We start from the raw sequence: 27,011 nt of genomic DNA on the forward strand, positions 1-27,011 counted from the left end.
TAGTATAAATGAGAAAGGATTTTCATTATACATCTTAAGCAAATTTTATATGAAACAAGTAACATATTGTTTGTAGTTGTGTGTAGTATAGACAAATTTAAACATATGCTTTTGTAAATATTTGATAAAATTTAAATTATTTTTAAACACACTAATGACATAAAAACTAAATAAATATATGTAAATTAAATTGGAATCACAACTGTTTTCTTTTACAATATTAAGACAGGGAAAACATCTTTATATATGTTTTCTATATAAAGAAACACATAGGATACTAGTTTGGGTATTTTTTAATATTATTAAGTAAAAATCAATGTAACAGAATATAGACCAAAAGAAAATGTAATTGAACTAGGCATCTCATTGTATAGAAATTTGAAACCCAGCAAAGCTAATCACACAGCTGCTTGATAGCATAACTGAATTTTCTAGATTTCTTGTTCAGTGTGCCTTTGTATTATGCTATACTATTGATATTAACAAATATGCAGATTATGAGCTATTATTAAAATATAAAAGGCTGGAACATCTGCTATCATGACTGAATTTTATAAGTGCTATTAACATCTTGAATGTTGGGTAAAAAGTATAATGTAATAGACTTCGTGTTAAAGAAATTTGGGTTTAGTATTTTTGAAAACTACTTCGAAAAATTAAAAATTTTAAAGTAAATTATTAGAATCGATATTAATTATATTTTGAAGCTATTAATGGGTTTAAATTAATGTACTTAGAATGGAGACTTTTTTGAAAAACATTTTTATGTCCACTGAGGAATATGATTAACACACTGTACAATGCATCACAGCAGTCTGTCAATTAAGGAATTACTCATATTCTTATCAATAAAGAGCAAACTCTCACTTTATAGTCTGACATTTTTTGTATCGAACAAATGGTGTGATATTACCGTCTAGATTTAATGGCATAAATAATCATGTGTCTTTTGGCATGGCATAAATAATCATTAAATAAAAAGTTTTTGGCATTTTATATGTAAGTTATATATGTTTGAATATATATATTTTTTACATTAACATGGGAGATTCTTTGAATAATAATCTTTACCGTTCAATAATTTCCCAAACGTAAACATTCTCATTTGCTTGCAAGCTGTGTAATATTCATAAATGAAATTGTAGAATTCTTTCAATGCCCAATGCTTTTTTCAACTCTAATGATGACTAGCTTTGACATCTTTGTTTTTGTATTTGTATTAGTGTTTAGATGTAGAAAAGTATCCTATCTCTTTGAAGCAAATTATACAAATTCTGCTACACTAAATAAAACAATATTTCATCTTTTTATTTCTCTCTTCGAATTTCTTAATAACTTACTGGAGATGAAAATCTTAAGTCTCTAAATTTCTTATAAAATTTATTGCATTTATAATTATTTTCCCTGGATAAAGTGGGACTTTTATAATTTTAGAACATATATTCATGTTACTTAATTTTAATTGGTAATTGAAAAACTATAAAGCACTTTCTTATTTTTGCCTTTTATAGAGATGTTCATTTTCAATATTAAAAGATAAGTAGGCCAGGCACAGTGACTAATGCGTGTAATCCCATCACTGTGGGAGGCTGAAGTGGCTGGATTGCCTGTGGTCAGCAGTTCAAGATCAGCCTGGCCAGCATGGCAAAATCCCATCTTTACTTAAAAAAATACAAAAATTAGCCAGGCGTGATGGTGCATGCCTGTAGTCCCAGCTACTCGGAAGGTTGAGGCAGTAGAATTACTTAGACCTGGGAGGTGGAGGTTGCAGTGAGCCAAGATCTCGCCACTGCACTCCAGCCTGGGTGACAGAGCCAGACTCTGTCTAAAAAGAAGACGATAAGAAGTAATCAGTAGTTCAGTTTCTAGTATTATATATGTAGTTGACTACATGCTTACAGCCAAAAGGGATTGATTAGATATGATCTCTGACCTTAATAAAACAAAAAATAAGACATGTCATAAAAAATATAAGACTATCACGAATATATATTAACAAACACAATCATCAAAATTCTATTGTACGAAGTGCTTTCTGGCATTATGCTTCCAATTGGAAAAAAGCTGAAGTATTGATAAAGGTCTTTAAAAGAAATGTTACCTGATATAAAGTATGAAAAGAATGGGTTTTGATACAGAAGAAAGTTTTATTTCATTTAGCTGGAACAATATAGAGGCAACAATATTGATTCTTCATTCCTATCTAGTGCTTACCAAAACCGCTTTCACATATTTGATGAATAATGAATTGAATACATGTGCACACATAGACTCAGTTATTTTTACTAACTCATGGGGAAAATTGTAAGTTCACAAGTTCATTAAATAAAGCAGGGAGGATAGGTTGCAGAAAATAGGAGTAATAGAAGTGACTTAAAATTTATATAGGTTCTATATAAAAAATTACATCACCATTTATATGCCCCTATGTCATTGATTTTTTTATGGTTTGGTAGATTGGTGATTTTCTCTACATACTTTGTTGCTTCTTTCTTTCTATATATCTTATTCTACTTCCGAACACGAGTTTTATTTAATAAATACTAAAATCTTAAACTCACAGTATTAACATTTAACAAAATCTTTTTAGGAACAGAAAGCCTAAAGGGATAGAGTGGGGACATAAGTTCATTGAATCTATTCTATAGTAGTAATGGAATAGGCATCTTATCCATGCAAAGTTAAAAAATATATACATAATATAAATACGCCTGACAAAGAATTTTGATCTTCATGTCTCAAGTGATGAAACTGAGACTTAAGAGATATGACATTTCCCCAGTTGTATTGCTTGTGCATAGTATAAGCAGAATTCAAATTCAGTTGATGATTGCAAAGTTCGTGTGTGTGTGCACGTGCCTGCTCGCTTGTATGTGCCTGTGTTTTTGTTCCGGTTAACTGTCTCAGGATCAATAAAAACTTTATCTTCTATAAGAATGATTGTTAATTTCCTTACATGTATAGGCTTAAACAAGGCTCACTGAACTAAATGTATAGTTCTAAAAATGAATCATATTGTATAAAACTGATCTAAAATGTAGTATATCTAAGATATGAAAAGAGAATTTTTCAGAATAAAGCTAGTCAAACCTATTTGTCTATCTCCATTTTTTTTTCTATAAGAGTATGAGTATGATGAGGGCAGGAATTTTCATGTGTTCTGTTCATGATACATCTACATTCTCCTTTGCCAAATATCTGAGGACCCACAGGTTGTTCATTGAGGGAAGGTGATAGCTTGACAGAAAGAGTGTTGTGTGTGCCTGTACCTTCTGTGTGTGGTGCTAGAGACATTTTCTATTCAATTAATGTACATCAGTACATTCACCATTACAGCTTGAGCCAGAAATAAAAGTAATGTTAATTCACCCTTCTCACACATGCAAACTTCTTGAAGTTTAGCCCAAGTATTTTTTTAAATGCAGCAGATTGGAGTTTATCTTGGAAGGGTGCTTCCATCTGTGAAAACTGTCATTGGAAGAAGGAAGAACACTTTAAAATAAATCCACCAGCTGTATTGATAATCTTGTAGTGATATGAAGACTTGAATATGATAGGACTATTTGTTAAATTAGTTATACCATATGACAGGGTAGCGGCTTGTGAGTTTTCCATTTCTTGATAATGACTTTAGAAATCATTAAATTGTGGAGGAATGACACTAATGCAGTTTCATGCTGTAATTTTAAAATAAAAAGCAAAGTATAGAAGTTAAATTATTTTAAAATTAACTCACCTAAATGGCAAGTGTTGTGCTTATGAACATGCTTTAAAAACCCCAAGGACTAATAGAAAATTCAACACCTGCAAATTGCGGGTAAATTAGTGGGCCAAAGAACAATCAATGCCTAATGTGTTGATTTGAAAACAACAAACATTTCAAATACTATTTTTGTCTTTAGATGTTTGTTAGAAGGATTGAAAGTCCTAATGTTTTGTACATAAAATATCTCTATGCACAAAAAAATCAGGTATGTATTTTGTATCCCTCCTGACATAGCCTTGTACATTTTTCTTCACATGATGGAACACTGAAATGCTTGTAACTGATTGAATAACATGAACCAGTAGAAGTAGTGTGTATTTTCTAGAAGGAGACTGCTGGGGTGTCTATAAAGTACCCTTCTAAATTTAAATTTTCTAGTCTTTACTTTTAAAAAGAATGAAGAGCTCACAGAATAGAAATCAAACCTCTCATGTAGAAGGAGGGCTCAAGAAATCTTCCCACTTGCTATGAGAGAAAAAAATTGATATTGATCTTGACATTCTCTGTGGGAAGAGTTGAGGAGGTGTTCCCCTTCTAATAGGTTCCTAAGTGTCTTTGGCTCTCAGTACTAAGATCCCTAAACAATGGAGTGATCTACCGTTTCTTCAAAGTTATTTGTAATAGAAAGATTGCAAAGGTGACTTCTGAATCATTGCTTAATGTTGGTTCAACCCATTTTCAAAATCATGCTTCTTTATTCTATGATACATGCCTATGCTTTCCTCTTTCTGGGCATCGTTGTGTAACCTGTCTCAGGCTCCCTACCTTTCCCCTTCCTTTCTGAGAATTTCCACATCATCTATTCAATATTTTTCCTAGTTAGTTTCTTAATACTGGAACCCTTCTATTAAAAAGCTTTAATTAAATACTAATCCCTCAGCTTGCCAGTCAGAATCCTCCATAATTTAGTTCGTGCATATTTTTCAAATACATCTTCTAATAATCTTTCCCAAGTGAATGAATTACCTCAACCAAATTGCCAAGTCATTACACCAAGCCCTATTGTGAACTTTCTTGAATATTTACTCATATCAATCAAGAATGATGTGGCTATGATTCTCTCTTATCTTAGACAAGTCACATGCAGAATCATTGTGACTGTCACCCACTTAAAGCTGATGCTGGACATCTTAGCTGAAATGACTTCTTACTCTGATGCTAAAGCATCTTGATATCAGGAAGCATATACTTGCTTTTTCAAAAAAAATATACATAATGCTTTATATTTAGAAGACATTCAATAAATCCTTACTAACTTAAAACAATTTTTTAACCTCCTACAAATTTTATTTTGGTGAAAAGGTTACACTTAAGAGTCATGAGAGTGTTAAGAATTATTAGACAATTTCATGGCAGTAGTAGATCTGGCACTCATAGTTTGACAGATATAGAAAAATCATGAGCCATAAGTATAATTTTAAATATTTTATTTGTTGCAATTTTTCAAATGTGTCTCTTTTTCATCTTGTGATATCGTTTTGTGTGCAATCTTGAAACCAATTTGGGGCTCATGAAACAATATTCTTGTGGAAAGATACTTAGGTGTTTAATTGGATTATGTTTTTTTTCTGTGCTTCTTTACCCTAAGTATCCTTAAAAGTGCTCTACCAATTGCAGATCACATTTTTTTTTTTTGCATTATACTGTTTTTATATTACAAAGACTCTTCTAATTATACAATGGAAATTTTGAGTCATGGAGGCAGTCAACAAATATTTATTAATGAATCACATTAAGTGTTTCTGTGTCATGTAAGAGGAGGAAAGAATACTGAAAGTGACTTTGAGATTATTTCTAACAGTGATGACCTGCTCAGTTGCTTTTACTAAGTGAAGAGATCAGTGGGCTTCAGCAGGAACTAAGTATGTTTGCTTAGGAATAGACTGATTAATTCTAAGTTAGTAATTGCTCATTTTCATTATTATTAAGTAAAATTATCCAAAACCAGAAAGTAACATCAAGGAGATGAACACAAGAGCATTTTGCATGGAAATAGAAATAGTCTTATTACATATAGTTCTTTTTATTATCATACTAAAATATTGTTTAAATACAAGGGAACAACTAAATACTATTTAGTTTTCTAGCAGAAAGAACCATTGGCTAACTTCTTTGTTTATTCTTTGTTAAAAATTCAACCTATGAATATACATGTTACCTAGTACATTTGTGTCAAGTAGAGATGTAATTTCTGTTCTGAAGAAAAATGACTCCAAAAGTTATGTTTTATTGCCCTACAGGTCATTGTCTAGTTTTGTATATAATCTAGCTATTTTATGCAATTATTCCTTTATTAAATTGAGCATATAATTCCCCTCCTTTAAATGCATGATTTAAAACATAACAGCTTTTAGGAGATATATTCACTTCCCATATACTTTTTCATGTAAGTGAAATTAATAATTCACTGATGTCTAGTACGTTTGCAGTTTCAACCATCACCACAGTCAATTTGAGAACAATTTTATCACCCCTAAAAAAACCCTCCATACTTATTAGCAGTTATTGTCCATTCCCTCTCAGACCCCCAGATCTATTATTTACTTTTAGTTCATTTTTGTATTTGGTGTGAGATAGGGTCAAGCGTCATTCTTTTGCATGTGGATATTCGGATATTCCAGCACCATTTCTTGAAATGAATATTCTTTCCCATGAATTGTCTTATATCCCTTTTCAAAAATTAATTGAACATAAATGTGAAGGCTTTTGTCTGGACTCATACTTATATCACATTGATCTACATGTTTATCCTCATGTCAGTACCATACTATCTTGGTTATGTTAGCTTTGCAGTAATTTTTGAAATCAGGAAGTGTTAGTCCTCTAGCTTCATTCTTATTTTTCAGTTTAGCTAGTCTGGATCCTTTGGATTTTCATACAAATTTTAAGATCAGCTTGTCAATTTTTGGAAAATCAGCAGGGATTTTAGTAGGGATTGTATTGAAATTTTAGATAAATTTGGATAGTATAACCATCCCAGTAATTAGTCTTTTGGCCCATGATCATGAGATGTATTTTCATTTATTTAGATATTATTTAGTTCCTTTCAACAATTTTCTATAATTTTCAGAGTATAAATTTGATACTTTTTATAGTTTTTAATACATATAGTTCTGAATAATTTATTTTGTTTGTTGCTGTTGTAAATGGAATTGTCTTAATTTATTTTTCATTTGTTCCTTACTAACATATTGAAATACAATTAATTTGCATCTTAATCTTGTATCCTGTAAGTTTGCTGTACTTTTATTACTTCTCATAGTATTTTAGTGGATTAGTTAGGGTTTTGTATATACAAGATCATTTTACATGGAAATAGAAATAGTTTTTCCCTTTCCAATCTGGATAACTTCTCTCTCTCTCTCAGTCTTTCTCTTTCTCTCTCTTTCCCTCCCTTCCTTCCTCCCTTCCTTCTTCCCTCCCTCCCTCTCTCTTCTTCTCAGTCTCCATCCCTCCCCACTCTGTCACTTCCTCCTTCCTTTTATGCCTAATTATGTAGTAAACATTTCAAGTGCTATGGTGAATAGAAGTTGTAAAAGTTAGTGTGATGACTGATTTTAGGTGTGTGATTGATTGAACCTTTGTGTGCCCAAGTATTTTGGTAAAATTTTATCCTGGATGTTTCTGTGAGAGTATTTTTGAATTAGATTGACATTTAAATCAGGTTAGTAAAGCAGATAGCCCTCCCAAGTGTGGGTGAGCCTCATCTAATCAGTTAAAGGACTGAATGAAACAAAAAGGCTAGCTGTGTCCTGAAAAATACAGAATTCTTCCTGTCTGACTACCTTTGAAGTGAAACATTGGCTTTCTCCCCTACTCTTGGACTAGAACTAAAATTAAAACTTAACTGGTTCTCAGGCCTTCCAACTGAGACTTGAACTAAAACATTCACTCTTCTGTGTCTCCAGCTGGCAAACTCAAATTGCAGATCCTGGAAATTTGCAGGTTCCTAATTGTGTACCAGTTTCCTATAATAAATCTCATATTTTATACACACACACACACACACACACACACACACACACACACACACACACATATGTATACACCCCCCCCCCCACATACATCTTATTCGTTCTGGGTCTCTGGGGAACTTTGACTCCTTGACCAGTGCAGTAAACGTTCTTGTCTTGATCTTGGAGGAAAGCATTCAGTTTTCACTGTAAAGTGAGATGTAAACTGTGGGTTTTTGTAGAGGCCTTTTATTAAGATGAAGAAGTTTCTTTCTATTTGTAGTTGGTTGAGAGCTTTTGTCATGAGGGATATTGAATTTGTCAAGTGCCCTTTCTGCATCTTTTAATATGATTGTGTGATTTTTTTTTTGTCTTTTATTCTACTGATATGGTATATTTTGATGTAAACCAACCTTGCATTCCTGAGTAAATCCCTCTTGTATGTTCTAGAAGTATTTGTGAGAAATTAGCATAAATTGTTATTATGTGTTTTATAGAATTCACCAGTTAAGCCATGGCAGCCTCAAATGCCCTTGACTCAGATTTTACTATCTTTATTCTTTATTTGTTGATGAGGTAAATATAATCTTTCACACATTTTTCTTCTGTGTGTATAAGATATTTCTGTGTTGACTTTTGGATATTATACTTTGACAGCTTAATGATTTATTATTAACTTCTTTTAGAGACACTACCAAAGACTGACAAACACAGTGATAAATCTGATCTAATCTGGGGGAAGAAACAGATCCTAATCTCTTGATTAAAAGAAATAGACTTTTAACTTATTAAGCTTTTCATTGAACTGATGGAAAGACCACAACTAAAAGAACTATGTAATAAAAACTACTTAATATAAAGTGTAATGAATCTAATGGACTAGCTATGTGTCCTCCAACTTATATTGAAAAGAACTTTTGTATGTGTATGAATGTGTGTGTGTGTGTGTGTGTGTGTGTGTGTGTGTGTGTGTGTTTACATCAAGATATGGACCATAGCTGAATAAGATCACTGTAACTAGATTCTGTAATCTATTGCGCCATGAACAGTATGCTTTAGTATAAATCCTGCCTCTGCCACTTATCTGCTTTATGATCCTTTGCTTGCTAATTATTTACCCTTTATATTTCAGTTTTATTACTCATGAATTTAATTTCATACCACATTCTTACTATATATTCAGAAAATATATGTAGAAGAACCATTCTTACATGGCAGATGTAACTGTTCATTGCTGAAGGTACACTGAACAACACAAATACTGTTAAACCACCACAAATGCTGTGAAAGCTGTGCATTAGCTGTTATTTTAAAATGTTTATTTAGTTCTAAAATATCAGTTTGATTCTTTTCAAACAGATTCCAGTATTCTGGTGCTATTTTTAATTGTTTCATTTTTTTTTTTTTTTTGGTCTTTTCTTTTCCTGAATTTTCATCAAGGTTGTTTTTAAAAGTCTTTTTTTTCTGACTTAAATTTCTGGATTACCTAGGAGTTTGCTTCTTTTATTTATTGTTTTCTTATTATTATCAGGCATTTGGTCCTGTCTCTTCTTGCATCTAGGAATTTTTGATCAAGCAATGGGCATCCTATATAGTGAGAGATGATAACAGTAAATAAAATAATTGGAGATAAGAGTAAATAAAAGTCTTTTAAAAAAAGTGCTGAGGATATATTAAAGAGTCATTAAAGAGTAAATGTCATTGTTGCTTTTTGTTATCATCAGTATTCTGTAATCACAAGGAATTTGTACTTATGTCTGAGGCTTTTCATGGAAGCAATGTCTATGCTTTGAAAGACCTTCAAAATTATTATAAATAAAAGCCAAAGGAAAAATAAATGCATTATGTGTATATTTTTCATGTATGTATTCTATCAACTCTATTCTTAAAATGTATTTTAGAACAGTTTTAGATTTATGGAAAAATTGTGACAGTAGTACAGAGAGTTTCCATATGCACTCATAATTACCCCTATTATTAACACCCTACATTAGTGTGGTACATTTGTTGCAATTAATGAAATAATATTGATCCATGATTATTAGCTAAAGTTCCTAGTTTATTCAGATTTTCTTAATTTTTACATTTTTTTTCTGTTCCAGGATATCATAAAAATCACCGCTATACATTTATTTGTCATGTGTCCTTAGGCTTCTCTTGTCTGTTAAAATTTGCCAGACTTTTCTTGTTTTTGATGTACTTGATAGTTTTCAAGAGTACTGGTCAGATGCAATTCTTCCTTTTGATTACAGGAAAACATTCTCCCAGATATTCAGCTTATTATTCATTCTTTTTTCAGGAAATAATATGTTCCAAAAATAATGAAAGCTCTGGCTACTTTTAATTTAGTTAAATGGAGGATAACCTGAGTACAACTATTTTTGTTGTTGTTTTAAAGTTTAGGTTTTGAATTTCTTCAAACAATCCCATCTAATTTACATTTGTTAAAAAATGAAATGAATAATTTGTGACAAGATACAGTTAGATGACTTATAAATGTAAATTATTTACAGCACATTTGTATTTTAAACTTCAGTTTTCCAAAATTGATTATGCATTTATCAATGTACTGTGCTTTGAATATTCCTGTGTGTCAAATACTCTGCTAAGTTTTAACTGATGGTTTCTGATAGTGGTAGTGAAACCTATGCATCTTATACACATCATTCTCTTTGATCTGATTACCTAGTAAAAGAAATAATGTTTGTCATAATTTGGCTGTTTAAAGTATATTTTTTAAGTAGTAAAATTTTATTTTGTATCAATTTTGCAGAACTATTATGGAGCTGCTAAGATGATTTTTTCTGACAACCCACTTGGTCTGACTTGTGGAATGGTATGTCCAACCTCTGATCTTTGTGTAGGTGGATGCAATTTATATGCCACTGAAGAGGGACCCATTAATATTGGTGGATTGCAGCAATTTGCTACTGAGGTATGTATGATATAGACATGACATCCCCCCACTGCCATCATCATGCACAAGTATCTTAAAATAACTTTAATCCTTGGTGCTCTGTTGATACCCAACATTTTTAGTGTGACACACAGCTCAAATATGTTTTGTATAATGAACTTTATTTTTGTTAGCAGCTTGGCTACAAAAATGAAGTTTATAAAACCATATGTCAAATTAGTTGCAATCCCAGCAGGTTATTAAAATACTTTCAGTGAAATTATATAAATTAAATGATCCAAAAATAGAACTTATTCATTAACTTTATATGGAAGTATGGCAAGGAGACCCTCTTATGAAAAGGCTATCTTCCTTAATGGATTATTTTCCCCAAAACTCACCTTAATCTCCTTAAAGCTTGAAATACAGCATATTTTGTTGCATTCTTTGGGAAATAAAGGTTAGAGAATTTTCAGAAACCCTGAAACTGAGTAATGTTATTAAGCAACATTAATAATGTCATTAGATTTTGTGAACTTATAGATTGGAAGCAGGTCTTTTATTTGGACAAAAAATGTATAATGAAATAAAATGAAAGCACTTTTTTTCTATTTATCCCATAGACTTTGATCCTGGCTTTCTCTTTAATGAATCATTTGTAAAGGGCTTTGATTCTCCAGACACTCTTGGACTCTCTGAGGTCTCCTATTTGGAGTCAACAAGCAGGTTAATTCCCATGTATCATTTAAATGATCAGCTTATATGAAGGATGTTGTAAGACTTTATAATCTTTGGGGAGTAGTTGGCTAGAAAGTCAAATTAAATGCCTGTCAACACTAGATTTTTAGTTAATGACTTACCGATCTGGTTTTGTCAACGTAAACACAATGTGTTCTTTTATTTTAGGACCCTTCCCATAATATTCCTCAAGCTTAAGTCTCACTTTGCTTTTAGTAATAAATTAGGGTTGTTCCCTTCGTGCTTTCTGACAGGTTAATTCTAAAGAAGAGCTCCTGGGAATAAGAAAATAGAAACAATTCGAGGTTGTGAATTGTTGCAATAAATTCTGGGATTTAATTTTTTTTCTTACCAAATTCACAATTGCATTAGGCTTACCTGACCTGTATGAAGTATAATCTTTACAACCTGTGAAAATCCTTAGTTGATGGAGAAGATTCACTTGAATTCCTCCTGATCTTTCTTTGGGGACCCATTCCCTCTTCATTAAACCAGGGCAGGGGCAAGCTTTCACAGGATGCAGTAAGTGAACGGTCATCAACTATCACAGCATTTTAAAACAAAATGAATTAAAATGATATCATTAGTTTGTCATTGATCTGGTCATGAGAAGGATGTGTATGTGTGTGTGTGTGAGAGAGAGAGAGTGAGAGGGAGAGAGAGAGAAACATTATTCCATTCCTCTGGAAACTCCCACATGGTTTTAATTCTTTTCTCTGGGAACACTATCCCTCTGGGAACCCTTGCTTGGTTCTACCACTCATTCCCAGAGTGGAGTCTATTTAAGACAGAGATATGTGCCCTCAGTACAGAATTTATTAGAAACTCAGTAAAATTTGAGAGTGGACCTACTTAGGTCTTGCCATAAGTATCATCTAATGAAGAGTTATGCACAGATTAGGACTGCAATAGATGCATTTTAAGTGCATCAAGGAATTTAGAATAGGAATGTGTCTGCCTATTTAATTCCAGTTATACTTTGTATAACTGTGATTTCAGTATCAAATTATAAATAAAAAATGTCCTTGTGGGAACTACTGAGAAAAGCTTTTTGTCCTTCTTTTGGGGTTGGCTGATTAGGGTGCCTGGTTTTAGAAAGTCCTGTATTCCCTAGGTCAGTGTGTGGTTTACTTAAATTTACCCAACTCTCAAAGTTGTTAGGAAGGTAAAAAAATAACAACACGAGTAACTCCTTTTTCACTAATATTCATGGAAAAAAGTACAAAGTGCACAATGTTATTTCAAACTACTAAACTATTGACATGAGTATTTAAGTTGAAGTACAACATGATGCAAATAATTTTATGTTTTGATTGTTTGATAAAACAATGATTTTTGACCTTTAAAGAAATACAAATCTGTTTTTTCAACCAAATTAAGCAAAGGTTAGGAAAGCAGATTAAAACAGTATGGTATTTTTCAAAATTGTTTTTCCTGTGACTTTATAAATGATTTTTAAAATACCAACTCAGTAGTCTGTCATTATTGGTTAGGTACCTACCTTATTCTTCTCCAGCTGAACATGAGCACGTGATTTGGAGGAAAACGAATACATCACATGATGCATGTAGCCTGTCATAGAATCAGGAGGCCAGCTGCTTTTTTTTTTTTTTTTTTCTTTGTGGGTTTTTTTGTGGATCCTGTTTTGTCATTACTATTCAACTTTTTGCTGTTTCCACATTTGCAGTGTGAAAAAGCGACCTTCCTTCACACACTGGTGTGTTCATGCCATAAACAGGCAACTGGGGTGATTGTGACTCACTCTAGGAGGCACTTTTTTTCCCTAGTAATATTTTAATCCTATCATAACATTGTTTCAATAAAATAACTTGGAAATAATAGTTTGGTATAGATTTTATCAATCTCATGATGGTTTTTAAACTTCTCTGTACAAATATAACCCTTGACAATTTTATTTTGAAATGTGTGTATTTATTGGAATTTTGAAAGAATCATATATTATTTACATTGAATAGACCACCTAGACTCTCATTGCCTCTGAAGTTTAATTAATGAATTGTTGGAAAAGCAGAAGGAAATCAGAATGCATCTTTCTACCCATTGTCTAAAGTTTGAAAAAAAAATTTTACATAGAAATTTAGCTGCATGTCAATCAGTTCTCTTCTGCTGATTAAAAAGTTATGGAGGCAATTTAGAAATACTAAAATTAAAAAATTCTAATTTTCCAGAATTTCTGTGTCAAAATGAATGAGAGCTGGAAAATTCATACTTAAAATTACCACCTCAATACTGAATTTTTAGGAATATACTGGATTATGATATTGGCATCTAAATATATAATTTATTTCACAAAAACATTTTTTAAGATTTTTCTAATATCTATGAAATATACCTTTTTATGGTATATACCTCTGAGCACTTTTATTTAGATTTTATACTTTTATTGTACTAATATCCAGAATCTACAAGAAACTCAAACAAATCAGATAAAAAAAAAAATCCCATCAAAAAGTAGGCTAAGGACATGAATAGAGAATTTTCAGAAGAAGATAACCAAATGGCCACCAAAAATGTGAAAAAATACTCAACATCACCAGTCGTCAGGGAAATACAAATTAAAACCAGAATGCAATACCACCTCCTGTAAGAACGGTCATAATTTAAAAATAAAAAAAAATAATAGATGTTGGCATGGATGTGTTGAAAAGGGAACACTTTCACACTGCTGGTGGGAATGCAAACTAGTACAACCACTATGGAAAACAGTGTGGAAATTTCTTAAAGAACTAAAAGTTGATCTACCATTTGATCCAGCAGTCATACTACTGGGTCATTATATGAAACAATACTTGATCACACATTTATAGCAGCACAATTCACAATTGCAAAAATGTGAAACCAGCCCAAATACACAACAGTCAATGACTGGATAATGAAAATGTTATACACACACACACATACACACACACACACACACCATGGAATACTACTCAGCCATAAAAAGGAACAAAATAATGGCATTTGCTGCAACCTAGATGGAGTTGGAGACCATTTTTCTAAGTGAATTAACTCAGGAATGGAAGCCAAACATCATATGTTCTCACTCATAAGTGGAAGCTAACTTGTGAGGACACAAAAGCATAAGAATGATACAATAGACTTTGTGGACTTAGGGGGAAGAGAAATGGTGGGTGGCAGGATGAGGGATGAGACTACACATTGGGTACAGTGTACACTACTTGGGTGATGGGTGCACCAAATTCTCAGAAATCACTACTAAAGAGCTTATCAGTGTAACAAAAAATCACCTGTTCCCCCAAAACTATTGAAATATTTTTAAATGTAAGAAATTTCTGCTTTTTTAAGCCAAAAAAGAGAATGGAACTGACATGCAATTCTAGATGAAATCAGGTGACTCATTCAGAAAAGAGTTATCTTTAGATTTTCCTTTTTTACATTTAAAATTTTTTTTTTTATTTTACCTTTTGTCTCTCAACAGGTTTCTAAACTATCACCTCTCATTTGACTTTACTCAATGCTTGTCGTATCAGCATGTACTATTTGCAGTAATGCAATAATTACTTTGAAATATACAATGAATGATTACAGTTACACTATTGTGCTACTGAACAGTAGATCTTATTCTATCTAAGTGTATTTTTGTACCCATTAACTATCTGGAATTAAATTGGATTTTTCATTAACACAAAGAAATGACAAATGCTTGAAGTGTTGGCTATCCCAGTTACCCTGACTTGATCATTACACATTGTATGCATCTATCATAATTTCACATGTACACCATACACGTTTGCAACTAGAATGTATTCATAATAACTAAAAATAAAAAATAAAAAGTTGAAGAATTTTTTTCATGTAATTGATAAAATGTACTTTGTTTTGTTTGCTTTGGATTGAACATATATTATAGATAAAATATTAAAGGCCATAATATTCTCTTTCCAAGTCAAGTACTCTGATTAATTGATGAATCTGCTCTATGTTTTATGTTTCCTAAGAAATTATAGTTCCACAAATAATGTGGAATTCTCAAATGAATGTTGAAGTTTAGAAACTTTCTCATCTGTTTATTGACAATTCATCTTCCTCATCTTTTTTAAAAAAATTTATTCTTTGAACATTGTGTGGTATATGTGGTGATGGAGGGATCTATTGATAAAACACACTCACCCTAGATTCTCTACAGAAAGCCAGTTAACTCGGTTCCATTTATTGTGTAGTTTTTTGTTTCCAGACTGATTTGTAGTAACTCTTATTTTACATGGTAAGATAATATGTGTGAATTTGTCTGCTTTTGTTTTTTTTTGACAGGGTTCGGAGCTCTTTGGTTTTTTTTTTTACATTGATCTATTTATGCATCCATTCACTGATGCAAAATGTATTAATTGCTACAGTTTTATATTTTTATATATGATGGGGTGTTTTATTCTTGATTTACCATTTTTATAATTTTGTGAACTATTCTTATGCTTTAATAATATGAAGATGGGATATTTCTTAAGGGTTAAAGAAATAATATACTATATATTCTAAGGGACTGTAAACATTTATTTCTATATTTTATCAAGGGTAGATACAGTTCAAGTTAAATTAGTCCAGTAAATATACACTAATACAATAAATATGTCAAGTGTTATGAGGCTATATTAAAGAACGTTTAACAATTATTTAAATTACATCAACATTTATGTTTTGTTTAAACCCGATAATAGTTTTGAAGAATTGGGAATGGAGAAGGAACTTGTTCACTCAAATTAGTTATGATTGTTTTAGTACAGCAAATATTACTTCTACCATATCTTCACCTTGGATATGGAAGTCACTGAAATTCTTAAACTTTTGTGTTCTACAACTGTATTTGAGGAGAATATAGAAATATGTATTCTAATGAACAATAGAGTATTGCAGGTCTGCTCTGAAATAATGTATTTCTGTGATAAATTTCATCTATCAAATAGAAGAGTGGAGACGGAAATATTAAGTGCAAGCCCCATATTAAAACAGTCACTAAAGAGATGAGTATTTGTGCATAAACTGAAAAGTGAGTTTGGAAATACTCCAGCTGTGTATTATGTTGATTGCTTTATAAGTAAGATGATCAAATGACCGAGATAGGTTAGAGAATGATCAGGACATTATTAATAATCAGTCCAGTACAGCAGAAGTAAACTAAGACCACCCCAGGCAAACTGGCTTATGTGAATATCCAGTGTAATAAGAGCCCACTAGGTAAGGATTCAGTTAATCAAACTAACATTGATTGGGCATCGATCAGTACTATGTGTTGTTGTAGACTGCTTCTTTACTACAAGTCCTAGGAAACATTGTAGTTTCTCAGGAAATAATCAAAGCCAACAATTGAAATAATGTGGTAAATGCAATAAGACATATATGTTTACATTGGCATCCTTGGACTTATAGTCCAATTTTCATTAATTTTTGTCACATGGTTTAGGAGGTGATTAGACCTTAGTGCAAATGAAAGTATCAGGCAGGGAGAAAATGCAGTTATACTGTATTTGCATAGTGCTTCGGTACATTTTTGTAATATCTCACTCTAAAATGCTGATAAACAGTGCTTGAGGGCATGCAAACCAGGTAATGTTTTTTCCATTTTGGACATAAGGAAATTAAGAATCGAAGTGATTACAAAATCACAGCTAATGTTAAATAAACTCCCAGTGTCCTGCACAATGTTAAGTACTTTATTTAGAGCTTGACTAATCCTCAAAATAACTCTCCAAAGTAATGTTGTTATTTCCATTTTACATATGAGTAACAGAAAGCTCCATGAAATTAATTAACTTCCACAACCTCACATCTAGTGAGAGGCAAATCTAGAATACAAGGCTAGTGGTTTAATTTTCATTATTTCGCAAACTCTAACTTGCCCCAGATAATGTTACTAGTCAAAGGCAGAGCCTCACTGTAAACCCCGGTTTTCTAGCTGTAAGGCGACGGTTGCATCTCCTAGGCTAGCCAAATATACTTAGTCACCATACCTCACAAGTCCTTGTTTTTCTGTTAGATATGAAGCAACTACATTGAAATACGTTGGGTAAGACCAACACATATGGTCTAGTAGTGTTTTTTTTTGTTGTTGTTGTTGTTCTTTATTTTTTTAACTTCTGTAGCCAGGAGTGAATCTAAGTTTTATGGTGCTTCAGATAACAAAATGTTGGGTTCCTTCTTTAGAAATTACATTATAGCACTACTGAAAAATTTAAATACAAGGCCTTAAAAGGGATCTATGCAGGCCCGGCGTGGTGGGTCATGCCTGTAATCCCAACACTTTGGGAGGCCGAGGCAGGTAGATCACAAGGTCAGATCAAGACCATCCTGGCCAACATGGTGAAACTCTGTCTCTACTAAAAAAAATAAAAATAAAAAAATAAAAAATTAGCCAGCCATGGTGGTGTGCACCTGTAGTCTCAGCTACTCACGAGACTGAGGCAGGAGAATCACTTGAACCCGGAAGGCAGAGGTTGTAGTGAGCCGAGATCCCACCACTACACACCAGCCTGGTGAGAGAGTGATACTCCATCTCAATAAATAAATAAATAAATAAATAGGGAGGTCTGTGTGATGAGGGACTTTGAAGCGTAAAGTGTTTATCTGCAGTTTTATTTTATTTTGGAATGCCTAAGTGTGATTTTGTGAAAGGTGGTATACAAGTAAATTTAGGAATAAACCTGGCACATTTATGATACAGTTTGACAAACTGATCAATAAAATCTATCAGTTCATGTTTGTAATCTAATGAAAAATTATTAATATATATAGCTAATAACTTTTTTCAGGTCATTTATAAATAGGATATAGATTAGACTATAGTTTGTTAGATTGATTGTATGTCACACTTGCCCTATTATCCCAAAGTTTTATCACTTTAAATGAGATTTCTCTATACTACTTCTATTTAAAATAGCTTTAATATAGATTTCTCTATACTACTTCTATCAATTATTTATGAATGTTTTTCACCCACACCCAACCCTCAAACACAAAGGTGAATTATTTCTGAGGGAAGTAAGATATAGATGAAAAATATGCATTAAGCACTAATAAAATAAGTATTTTTTACCTGGGTAAAATGTCTCTGTCTGGAATGCAAATACAAGTAACAACTTTCAAGACTTGATTTGTGTCTCTCCTTTTTCTCTTAATGAAGTGATTAATAGAAAAGAATAATGTCTTGATAGAATTCACTAAATATCTGACATTCTTCTCCAGAAATCTTTAGAAATCTGTTAAAATAGTCCTTACTGGCACAATGACTTATAATAAAACTATAGGGCCAGATGAATTGCTAGATGATTTTCATCACAATATTTTAGTTTGCTTTAAAACTGTATCTTGATATTCAGAGCTTAAAAATAAGCTACAGTGTTTTGGGGGCAATAACTTTAAATTTTACCAAAATTGCATGGTTAAAATTATTTGCTGTTAGTTTTTTCTAGGTTAGTTTTTAAAAATAAATGTAAATATATACAATTTCATGGGCAATTTACAGTTTTAAAAGATTCATTGGTTTAAGCTTCAACAACTTAAAAACATATACTTTCATAAAAATATTTGATGAATGATAATATAGAGTAGTATAAAGCAATATTATTGTATCAACATGAATCACTTGTAAAAGGCATGATGCTTTTAAGTTAACATTTAAAGCCACCCATTTATCTCCAAATAACAATGATAAATAAAATTTAATGAAAGTAGAAAAAAAAAATAAGAGGTGAACTGAAAAGGAAATATAAATACCTTTTGGGCCAGAAATGGTATAAAAACATGGAGACTTAGTTATTCTCTGCTAACTTCTGCTGGGGAGTGGTCTAGGGTAATAAGTGCCCAAAACATCTTGCATGGTAGAGGATGGGACTCAACTCCACCTCATAGAAAGTTTAAAAAAAATAGGTGCAACTGCTGTAAAGAGCTGGGGCTTATAGAAAGCTGCAGAAAGAAGCAGAGACAGCTGTACAGCAGGTGTTGTGGGCATGTGTCTATGGCACAGTGATTTGGTTCTGTGATACCTCTAATACCTTGAACTGGAATCCTGGACTTTACGAAACTTGGTTCTGCAGTGGGAGAGAGGGATAGGAGTATTGTTGATTGAAGGCCACCACATACCTGATATGAAGCCATAGGGGGAGTGCAATGAAAGAGAAAAAATTCACTCAGTGTAAATGAGAAACAAAAAGGTGGAAACTACTACGTTAGGAAAGATAATTTATCAGTGATAATTTAAAGACTTACCTGATGGTACCTGACTTTATTCTAATGAAACACAAATAGTATTATAATCAGGCCCTTAAAATTAATATGTATAAATTAATATCCTAAAATGAGATAAAATAAAAAGAAACCAGCAGTGAGTTTAATATAAAGAATAGTTGACTTGATTTACACTGTAATGACAATCTCAATAGAAAAGGTCAGTTTTGGGCTGGATAGAGGCACAAATTGCAGAACTAAAGAAATAAAAAATAAAAATATTATCTGAGTGTTCAACCAGAATACAATAAAGAGATACGAATAAATGAAAAGTTTAATAGAGAACTTCAGAAGCTTCTAAGTCTCCAATACACATGTAAGGGGAGGTCTTAAAGTAGAGAGAGAGAGACTGACACAGGAGGAGCCTTAAAGCAGTTATGGTGGAAAATTTTCCAGAAGAAAGGAAAGATGAAAGGTCTTCACCTAGACACAGGGTTGTGGTAATATTGTGCAATACTAAAGATAATGAGAATCAGAACTTCAAGATAAAGGGAAAGCAGATTACTTGAAAAACCAAATGACAATTACTCTGACCTTAGATTTCTCATCAGCATCTACTAAGAGTTATTCTTTAGAAGGAAGGAAACAAATGTGGAAAAAAGAAGAAAAGAAACAATGTGTAAAAATATGGTTGTGAATATAATTAAATATTGATCCCAGAATAATAATAACTTATTTTGAGGTTTTAAAAATAAAGATATGAAAAAAGTTTTATAATATTGACAAGGAAGTGTTTTGGAAGATAAAAATAATAAAAAGAAAAAATCAAAAGGTGTAATATTCATAAACATTTATACACATGACAACATAACCTTACTCAAAATTTGTAAGGTTTATTTGTATAAAGTTTATTAGATTGATTTAAGAAATCTATAGTTTTCTGAGCCTGACTAACATAGAACAAGTGCATCTTTTCCATGCACTTGCAGACCATTTATCAAAACTGACCATGTACTAAAAAACAGTGACTTATAAGTGTGCAGATAGTCCCCAACTTAGTGATTCAACTTAAGATTTTTTGACTTTAAAATGGTGTAAAAGTGATACACATTTAGTACAAAACTAACTTCAAATACTCATTCAACTACATTATTTTTAACTTTCAGTACTGTATTTGATAAATTACATGAAATATTCAGCACTTTATTCTATAACAGGCTTTGTGGTAGATGATTTTGCCTATCTGCGGGCTAATGTAAGTGTCCTGAACATATGATTTTGGATGAGTAAAGTTTGTCATAACCAAACTATAAACACTTACGTTTTCAACTATATTTGGTCAGTTTAAACCATTTTATTCAATTTGTTTATCAAATCCCCAATATAACCTTTGTATAGTCATAATAACATGGACTTAATGTTCGAATAATCTTGTGAGTCAGTTCCTTTGCATAGAAAATGAACAATGATACCTAAAGTCAAAGATTTTTAGGATTGGAAATACAAATGTTAAGTTCCCCAGAGAGTGCCTTGTAAAGAGAAGACATTCATCACAAGAAGCTATCACCATTGACTCTAACCCTCACAATAAATTGCTGAAGTAATCATTGCTCTTTTAATTTTCAGAATTGGTATTTAGAAAGGCAAAGTACTCTCTAATATATATTTTTTGTTGTTGTTTTTAAGATTTGACTTATGTGTCAATTTCTCTTCCGGGTAGGTTTTACCTTCTCGAATATTCTGAGAGCACCATTTGTGAAAATTAACCCTGTACCAGACAGGTTGCACAGTAATATATTTTATTAAAAATAAGACATATTAGTGCTCTATTATCCAGGGAGCTACTTACTGGAGAGTCTATGTTTTTATTCATACTGGTGTCTAGGACATAGAAGGTACATAAACAATACCTACCAAATTGAAAAGGAAATTGAATGGAAGAATATTCTGATTTCAGCTAACACGGTATTTTTAACCTGTCAGTTGTACCTCTCAATGTCTATTTTAATAATATGAAAATTATGGAAAAATTTTTTGAGAATTACTAATACAGTAATAATTTTGATAACTAAAAATTTGACATGACATGAAGTTTTTATCATTTCTAATACATTTGAAACACAGTTCTCACTTTTGGTGTTCCTGGTCTAATTGTTGTGAAGAAAACTATTTCTCAAGGAGCCCAAGTATATTTCTTTTCAAAGGATGAATGCAGTGATTAGTATGTACTCAGTATTTCCTTTGACTTGTTTTACAAAAGGAAACAAATAACAAAGAAAATTACATAGAAGCATCTCCTAGAAGGTATGTAATTTCAGGTAACTTACTTTTGGATGCACAAATAGCAGTCTTTCCCCATTCAGGCATTCAAAAGGTAATGAGACATTCATCCCACTAATTAAGTAACTCAAGAAACTGAAACTAGCAAAAGAAAAACTGATGTAATATTTTTATTAAGATTTATCTTAGACCTACACTGATGAAATAACATTCCTTTAGAAATTACCAGAAATTATTTTTGTATTATAATGAAATCAAGCTAAACACTTGCAAGAGTATAATCCTCTTATGAGGTATGCAGAATACTACCATACTGTTACAATTCATCCTTCAACTAGTAGAGATATTCTAAAATTTCCAAGAATATTTTACTTCTCATGACTTCCCTATAGCATGTATTTGCTATTGTTTGTTTAATTAGAACAAACAGAGTAACTGAGGAATAATTACAGCTATCAAACATTTATGTTTATTTTCATTATGTACTGTTATAGAAAACAAGAAAGGTTAAAACGAGCAAGAGTTACCGTCAAATTTGAATTGGTAGATATACTTTTATTTACAATGCTTTCTCCTTTTTCATTTATAGAGCACTATAGAAAATTGTACTGTTTCTGTCTCCAGAAGGTGAGGAGACTTAGGGCTCCTCTCTGCATTGCAATCTTTCCATTTTAAGTATCAGTTTAATCTCTCCCTTGCTTCAAAGTAATGTGAAAATTATGGAGAAAATACTGGTAAAGTCGATTTGGACTGATGAAATAAATGCACTTTCTAGATGAATGAAAGGTGAGAAATCACAGAATGAATATGCAAGAAAATGAATATTAAACATGTTCCTGAAGGGTGTACTGTGTACCCACAATATTAAAAAACGTAAAAGTAAAATTAAAAAAAATATATCACTTACAAAGTAAAAAAAATAAGTAAAATTTTAAAAAGGATATTCACTTTTAAATAATTATTCTTCTTTATCACTAAGGTAGAACTGTTTTCCTTGGTGACTTTTACTACTTTATTTAAGCATATCGCTGGAGTCCAGGAATTTTGAAATTAATCAAAATCTTAGTGCCTATTAAAATAATCTTAAAATAGTCCACATGATACAATATTTGTGGGGAAGGGAACACTTTAAAAAGAACACAAATACAATGTTATAAGACAAGAAAAGGAAATGAAATATACACAGAGAAGGAAAAAATAAAACTGTCTTTGTTAGCGGTTGACAGAATTGTCTATGTAGAAAATTCCAAAGAATCAACAGAAAAACCCCTGAAATTAATACACAATTATGGCAAAAAGGGATATAAGATTAATATACAAAAGTCAGCCACTTTCCTTTCCAATAACAATAAATGATTAGAATTTGACATTAAAAATATACCATTTACATTTGCATCCTTAAAAACGAAATGCTTAGATATCAATCTAATAAAATATGTATAAGATGTATATGAGAAAGACTATGATACTGTGATGAAATAAATAAAAAATACTAAGTAAATGGAGACATATAGACATATTCCAGGTTTCCAAATAGAAGACTTAGTATTTTCAAGATGTCAGGTCTTCCCAGTTTGATCTGTAGAGTCAGTGCAATCCCAAATCAAAATATCAGGAAACTATTTTATAGATATTGACAAATGGATTTTAAAGTTTACATAGAGAGGCAAAAGAGCATAATATTGAACAACAAATTTGGAGGACTCAGACTAACTGACTTTAAGACTTACTGTAAAGCTGCAGTAATCAAGATAGTGTGGTATTGTTAAAGTAATAGACAATAGATCACTAAAACAGAATAGAGAGCCCAGAAATAGACACACATAAATATGGCCAACTTATCTTTGACAAAAAAGCAAAGGCAATACAATGGAAAAGGATAGTCTTTTCAACAAATGATGTTTGTACCACCCTACTTCCATATGTAAAAAAGTGAATCTGGAAACAGACCGTACGTACACCCATTAAAAAAATAATTAAAGATGGATCATAAACCTCAATGTAAAATGCAAAACTACAGAACTCTTAGAAAATAACATGGGAGGAAATCTAGATGACCTTGGGTTAGGCAACGACTTTTTAGGTACAACATCAAAGGCTAGATTTATAAAATAAATTATTGATAAGATGGACTTCATCAAATATAAACAATTCTGAGCTTGGTGTGGTAGCATGTACCTGTAGTCCTGTCTACTCAGGAGGCTGAGGGAGGATTGCTTGAGTGCAGGAGTTTGAGACCAGCCTGGGGAACATAGTGAGACTCTCATCTCAAAACAAACACAGAAACAAAATTAAAACTTCTATTCTGCAGGAAACTTTCTTGAAAGAAAATGAAAAGACCAGCCACAGACTAGGAGAAAATATTTGCCAAAGACATATCTGATAAAGAACTATTATCCAAAATGTCCAAAAGTCTCTTACAACCCCAAAATATGAAAACAACCCATTTAAAAAATGATACAAAGACCTTAGCAATATCTCACCAAGAAAGATATACAGATGGAAAATAAGTATCTGAATAGATGCTTCACATATGTCATTAGGGAAATGCAACATAAAACAACAGTGAGATACCACTATACTATTACAATGTTTAGTCTGCTCAGTTTGCTATAACAAAATACCATAAACTGAATAGCTTATAAACAACAAAAATTATTTCTCTCAGTTCTAGATGCTGGGAATTCCAAATCAAAGTGTTTGTAGATTTATAATGTGCTCATAACCTGCCTTCTGGTCATAGGTAAAGGCTTTTTATTGTGCCTGTCTCACATGTGGCAGGGGCAAGGTAGTTCCCCTGGGGCTGTTTTTAAGGGAACTAATCTAATTGAGAAGGGCTCCTCATGACCTAATCACCTCCTAAGGCTCTCATGACCTAATCACTTTTTAAAAACCCAACCTTTCTAACATTTGTGGTTAGTTTTCAACATATGAATTGAATTGCAGTGGAGGGGGGCATGGACACAAACATTCAGAGGAGACCAAACAGCCAAAATGCAGAAAACTGACAACACCAAATGCTGAGAGGATGAGGAGAAATAGGAACTTTATTCTTTCCTGGTGGGAATGAAAAATGGTACAGACAATTTGGAAGACAGTTTGACAGTATCTTGCAAAATTAAACATACTCTTATATGATCTAGCAATTTACCCCAAAGGGTTGAAAACTTACATTAACATGCAGACCTGCACTTGGGTATTTATAGCAGCTTTATTCATAATCACCAAAATTTCTGAGATATCCTTCAGTAAGTGAATGCATAAATACACTACGGTACATACAGATATTGCAATATTATTCAGGATTAAAAAGAAAGGAGCTATCAAGCCATGGAGAGACATGCAGGAAACTTAAATGTATGTTACTAAATGAAAGAAGCCAATCTGCAAAGGCTGTATACTGTATGATTTCAACTATATGGCATTCTAGAAAGGCAAAACTATGGAGACACTAAAAAGACCAGTGGTTGCTGGGGAGAAGGTGAGAGAGGGATGCATATGGAGAGTAAGAAGATTTTTAGGACAGTGAAAGAAACTATTGTGTATGATGCTGTAGTCCTATGATGCTATTTTCATAATAAAATTTTTGCAAACCCATTGAAGGTTCACCAGTTGTAATAAATGTACTCAAATGTAGCACTCTGGAGAGGACGTTGATAATAGGGAGTTAATTCTCTTAATGTACCAACTACCTTAGTTCTCTGGTGTCAGGGTAGCATGGTGGGAAACAAGATGAGGTAGTTCAGTGTTTTTTGAACACTTCATGAACAATTGTTGATTTGTAAAGTTAATTTATTAATTATAATAACTAGCTATTTTTGTTAGTAGATTGACTAGAATATATTATATCAAAATATATTTTATCGGAACATATGAATTTAATATATTAAAATATAACACATTCTAAGTGGGTTAGGAATGACAAATTCATATATTTATTTCAGTTATGCATTTCTTATTGGAAAATTAGAGATATATAATGTAATTTTTAACAATTACTGTGAAAATGTGATAATAACAGAGTTTAAGAGTTCAGGCTTTGGAGTCAAGTAGCCTTAGGATAAAATCTTTTGCATATGAACCTGACCACAGTTTTTTCATCTAGGAAATGGATCTAATAATTGTACCTCCATAAAAGGAGGGTTGAAGACTAAATGATAGAGATTTAACATAAAGCCTGGAACAGAGGATATATTTCAAAAAATATTTGCCTTCTTATTATTGTGGGGAAAATACATATTAGGTATACTTTTCATTCATCTTTAAATACTTCAGTTACTCTCTTCTGATATTAACAAGTTTATTTCATTTATTATATTGTTTCGGCAGTTGACCCTTCAACTTAAAAATTAAATCGTAGAATATTAGTCAGTTGATGGACAACTGACATTTGCTTAAAAGAAAAAGAGAGGGGTCTTTCTCATGAAAAGAGCCAAATTATTTTAGAATATTTTTGTTACATTATGAAACAACAGGGAACTATATTCTAAGATATATCTCTTAGGAATTTGATACTGTAAATAACTGGACCTAATGTATCTTTTATGCATAATTTATTTGTAATTTTATGTTACACTTCTCTGAAGACTGATGTAGTTTAATAAACGGAATGAAAAATATTATTTTTGAAAAATATTATTCATATTTATGGACATTTTGAGTTGTATAACTTGTTTTAATTGACTAACTTTTCCAAACTTTTATTTTTAATTTTAACAAAATTAAGTTAATTCTCTGTTTTTTTTTTTTAACTTACACAATCTATTCATTGGCAGTTTAAAGTATTACATTATTAGTTACTTTAATTTATATTTTTCATAAAATGCCAACTCTAGATTTATAATTGATTTCACTTTTCATAGTTTCATAATATTCACTACCCCCCATTCACCCACAAAATATTTTTGGAGTGATTTATTTGGCTTTTTGTCCATTTACTCTCATTTTGTCAGAATTAGGCTGCATTCATGGAAGTATACTGTGTATACATGAAGTAATCCATTATTTGTATTTCAGTTAAAAAAGAATTAGTTGCTGATGTTTTAAAGGGGTAGAGGGCCACTTATGCCTTCAGGTCTGTATTAAGTTGGAAAATGTAACATATATTTCAGAATTTAGGGTTGATGATAGAAGAATATTAGTGGCTAAAAAAACATTGAATGAGTGCTGACGTATTACCTAG

The 27,011-nt window shown here is 31.8% G+C and overlaps 1 protein-coding gene across 14 annotated transcripts in view; it reads left to right on the forward strand.

Annotated features, from left to right (window-relative positions):
* The window catches only part of DPYD (dihydropyrimidine dehydrogenase), an 863,430-nt gene that overhangs the window by 209,251 nt on the left and 627,168 nt on the right, over window positions 1-27,011 (forward strand). For 13 of the 14 annotated variants that reach the window (XM_065549305.2, XM_005542629.4, XM_065549291.2 and 10 more), the window contains one exon: window positions 10,493-10,654. In XM_065549305.2, coding sequence (XP_065405377.1) covers window positions 10,493-10,654 — 162 coding nt within the window. Of the gene's footprint in view, window positions 1-10,492; window positions 10,655-11,238; window positions 12,395-27,011 lie in introns of those variants that run through there. The other variant, XM_045385437.3, reaches the window with a different exon arrangement.

Source organism: Macaca fascicularis, chromosome 1 (genome assembly GCF_037993035.2).
Source record: "Macaca fascicularis isolate 582-1 chromosome 1, T2T-MFA8v1.1".
In the NCBI taxonomy this organism is placed as follows: Eukaryota; Metazoa; Chordata; class Mammalia; order Primates; family Cercopithecidae; genus Macaca; species Macaca fascicularis.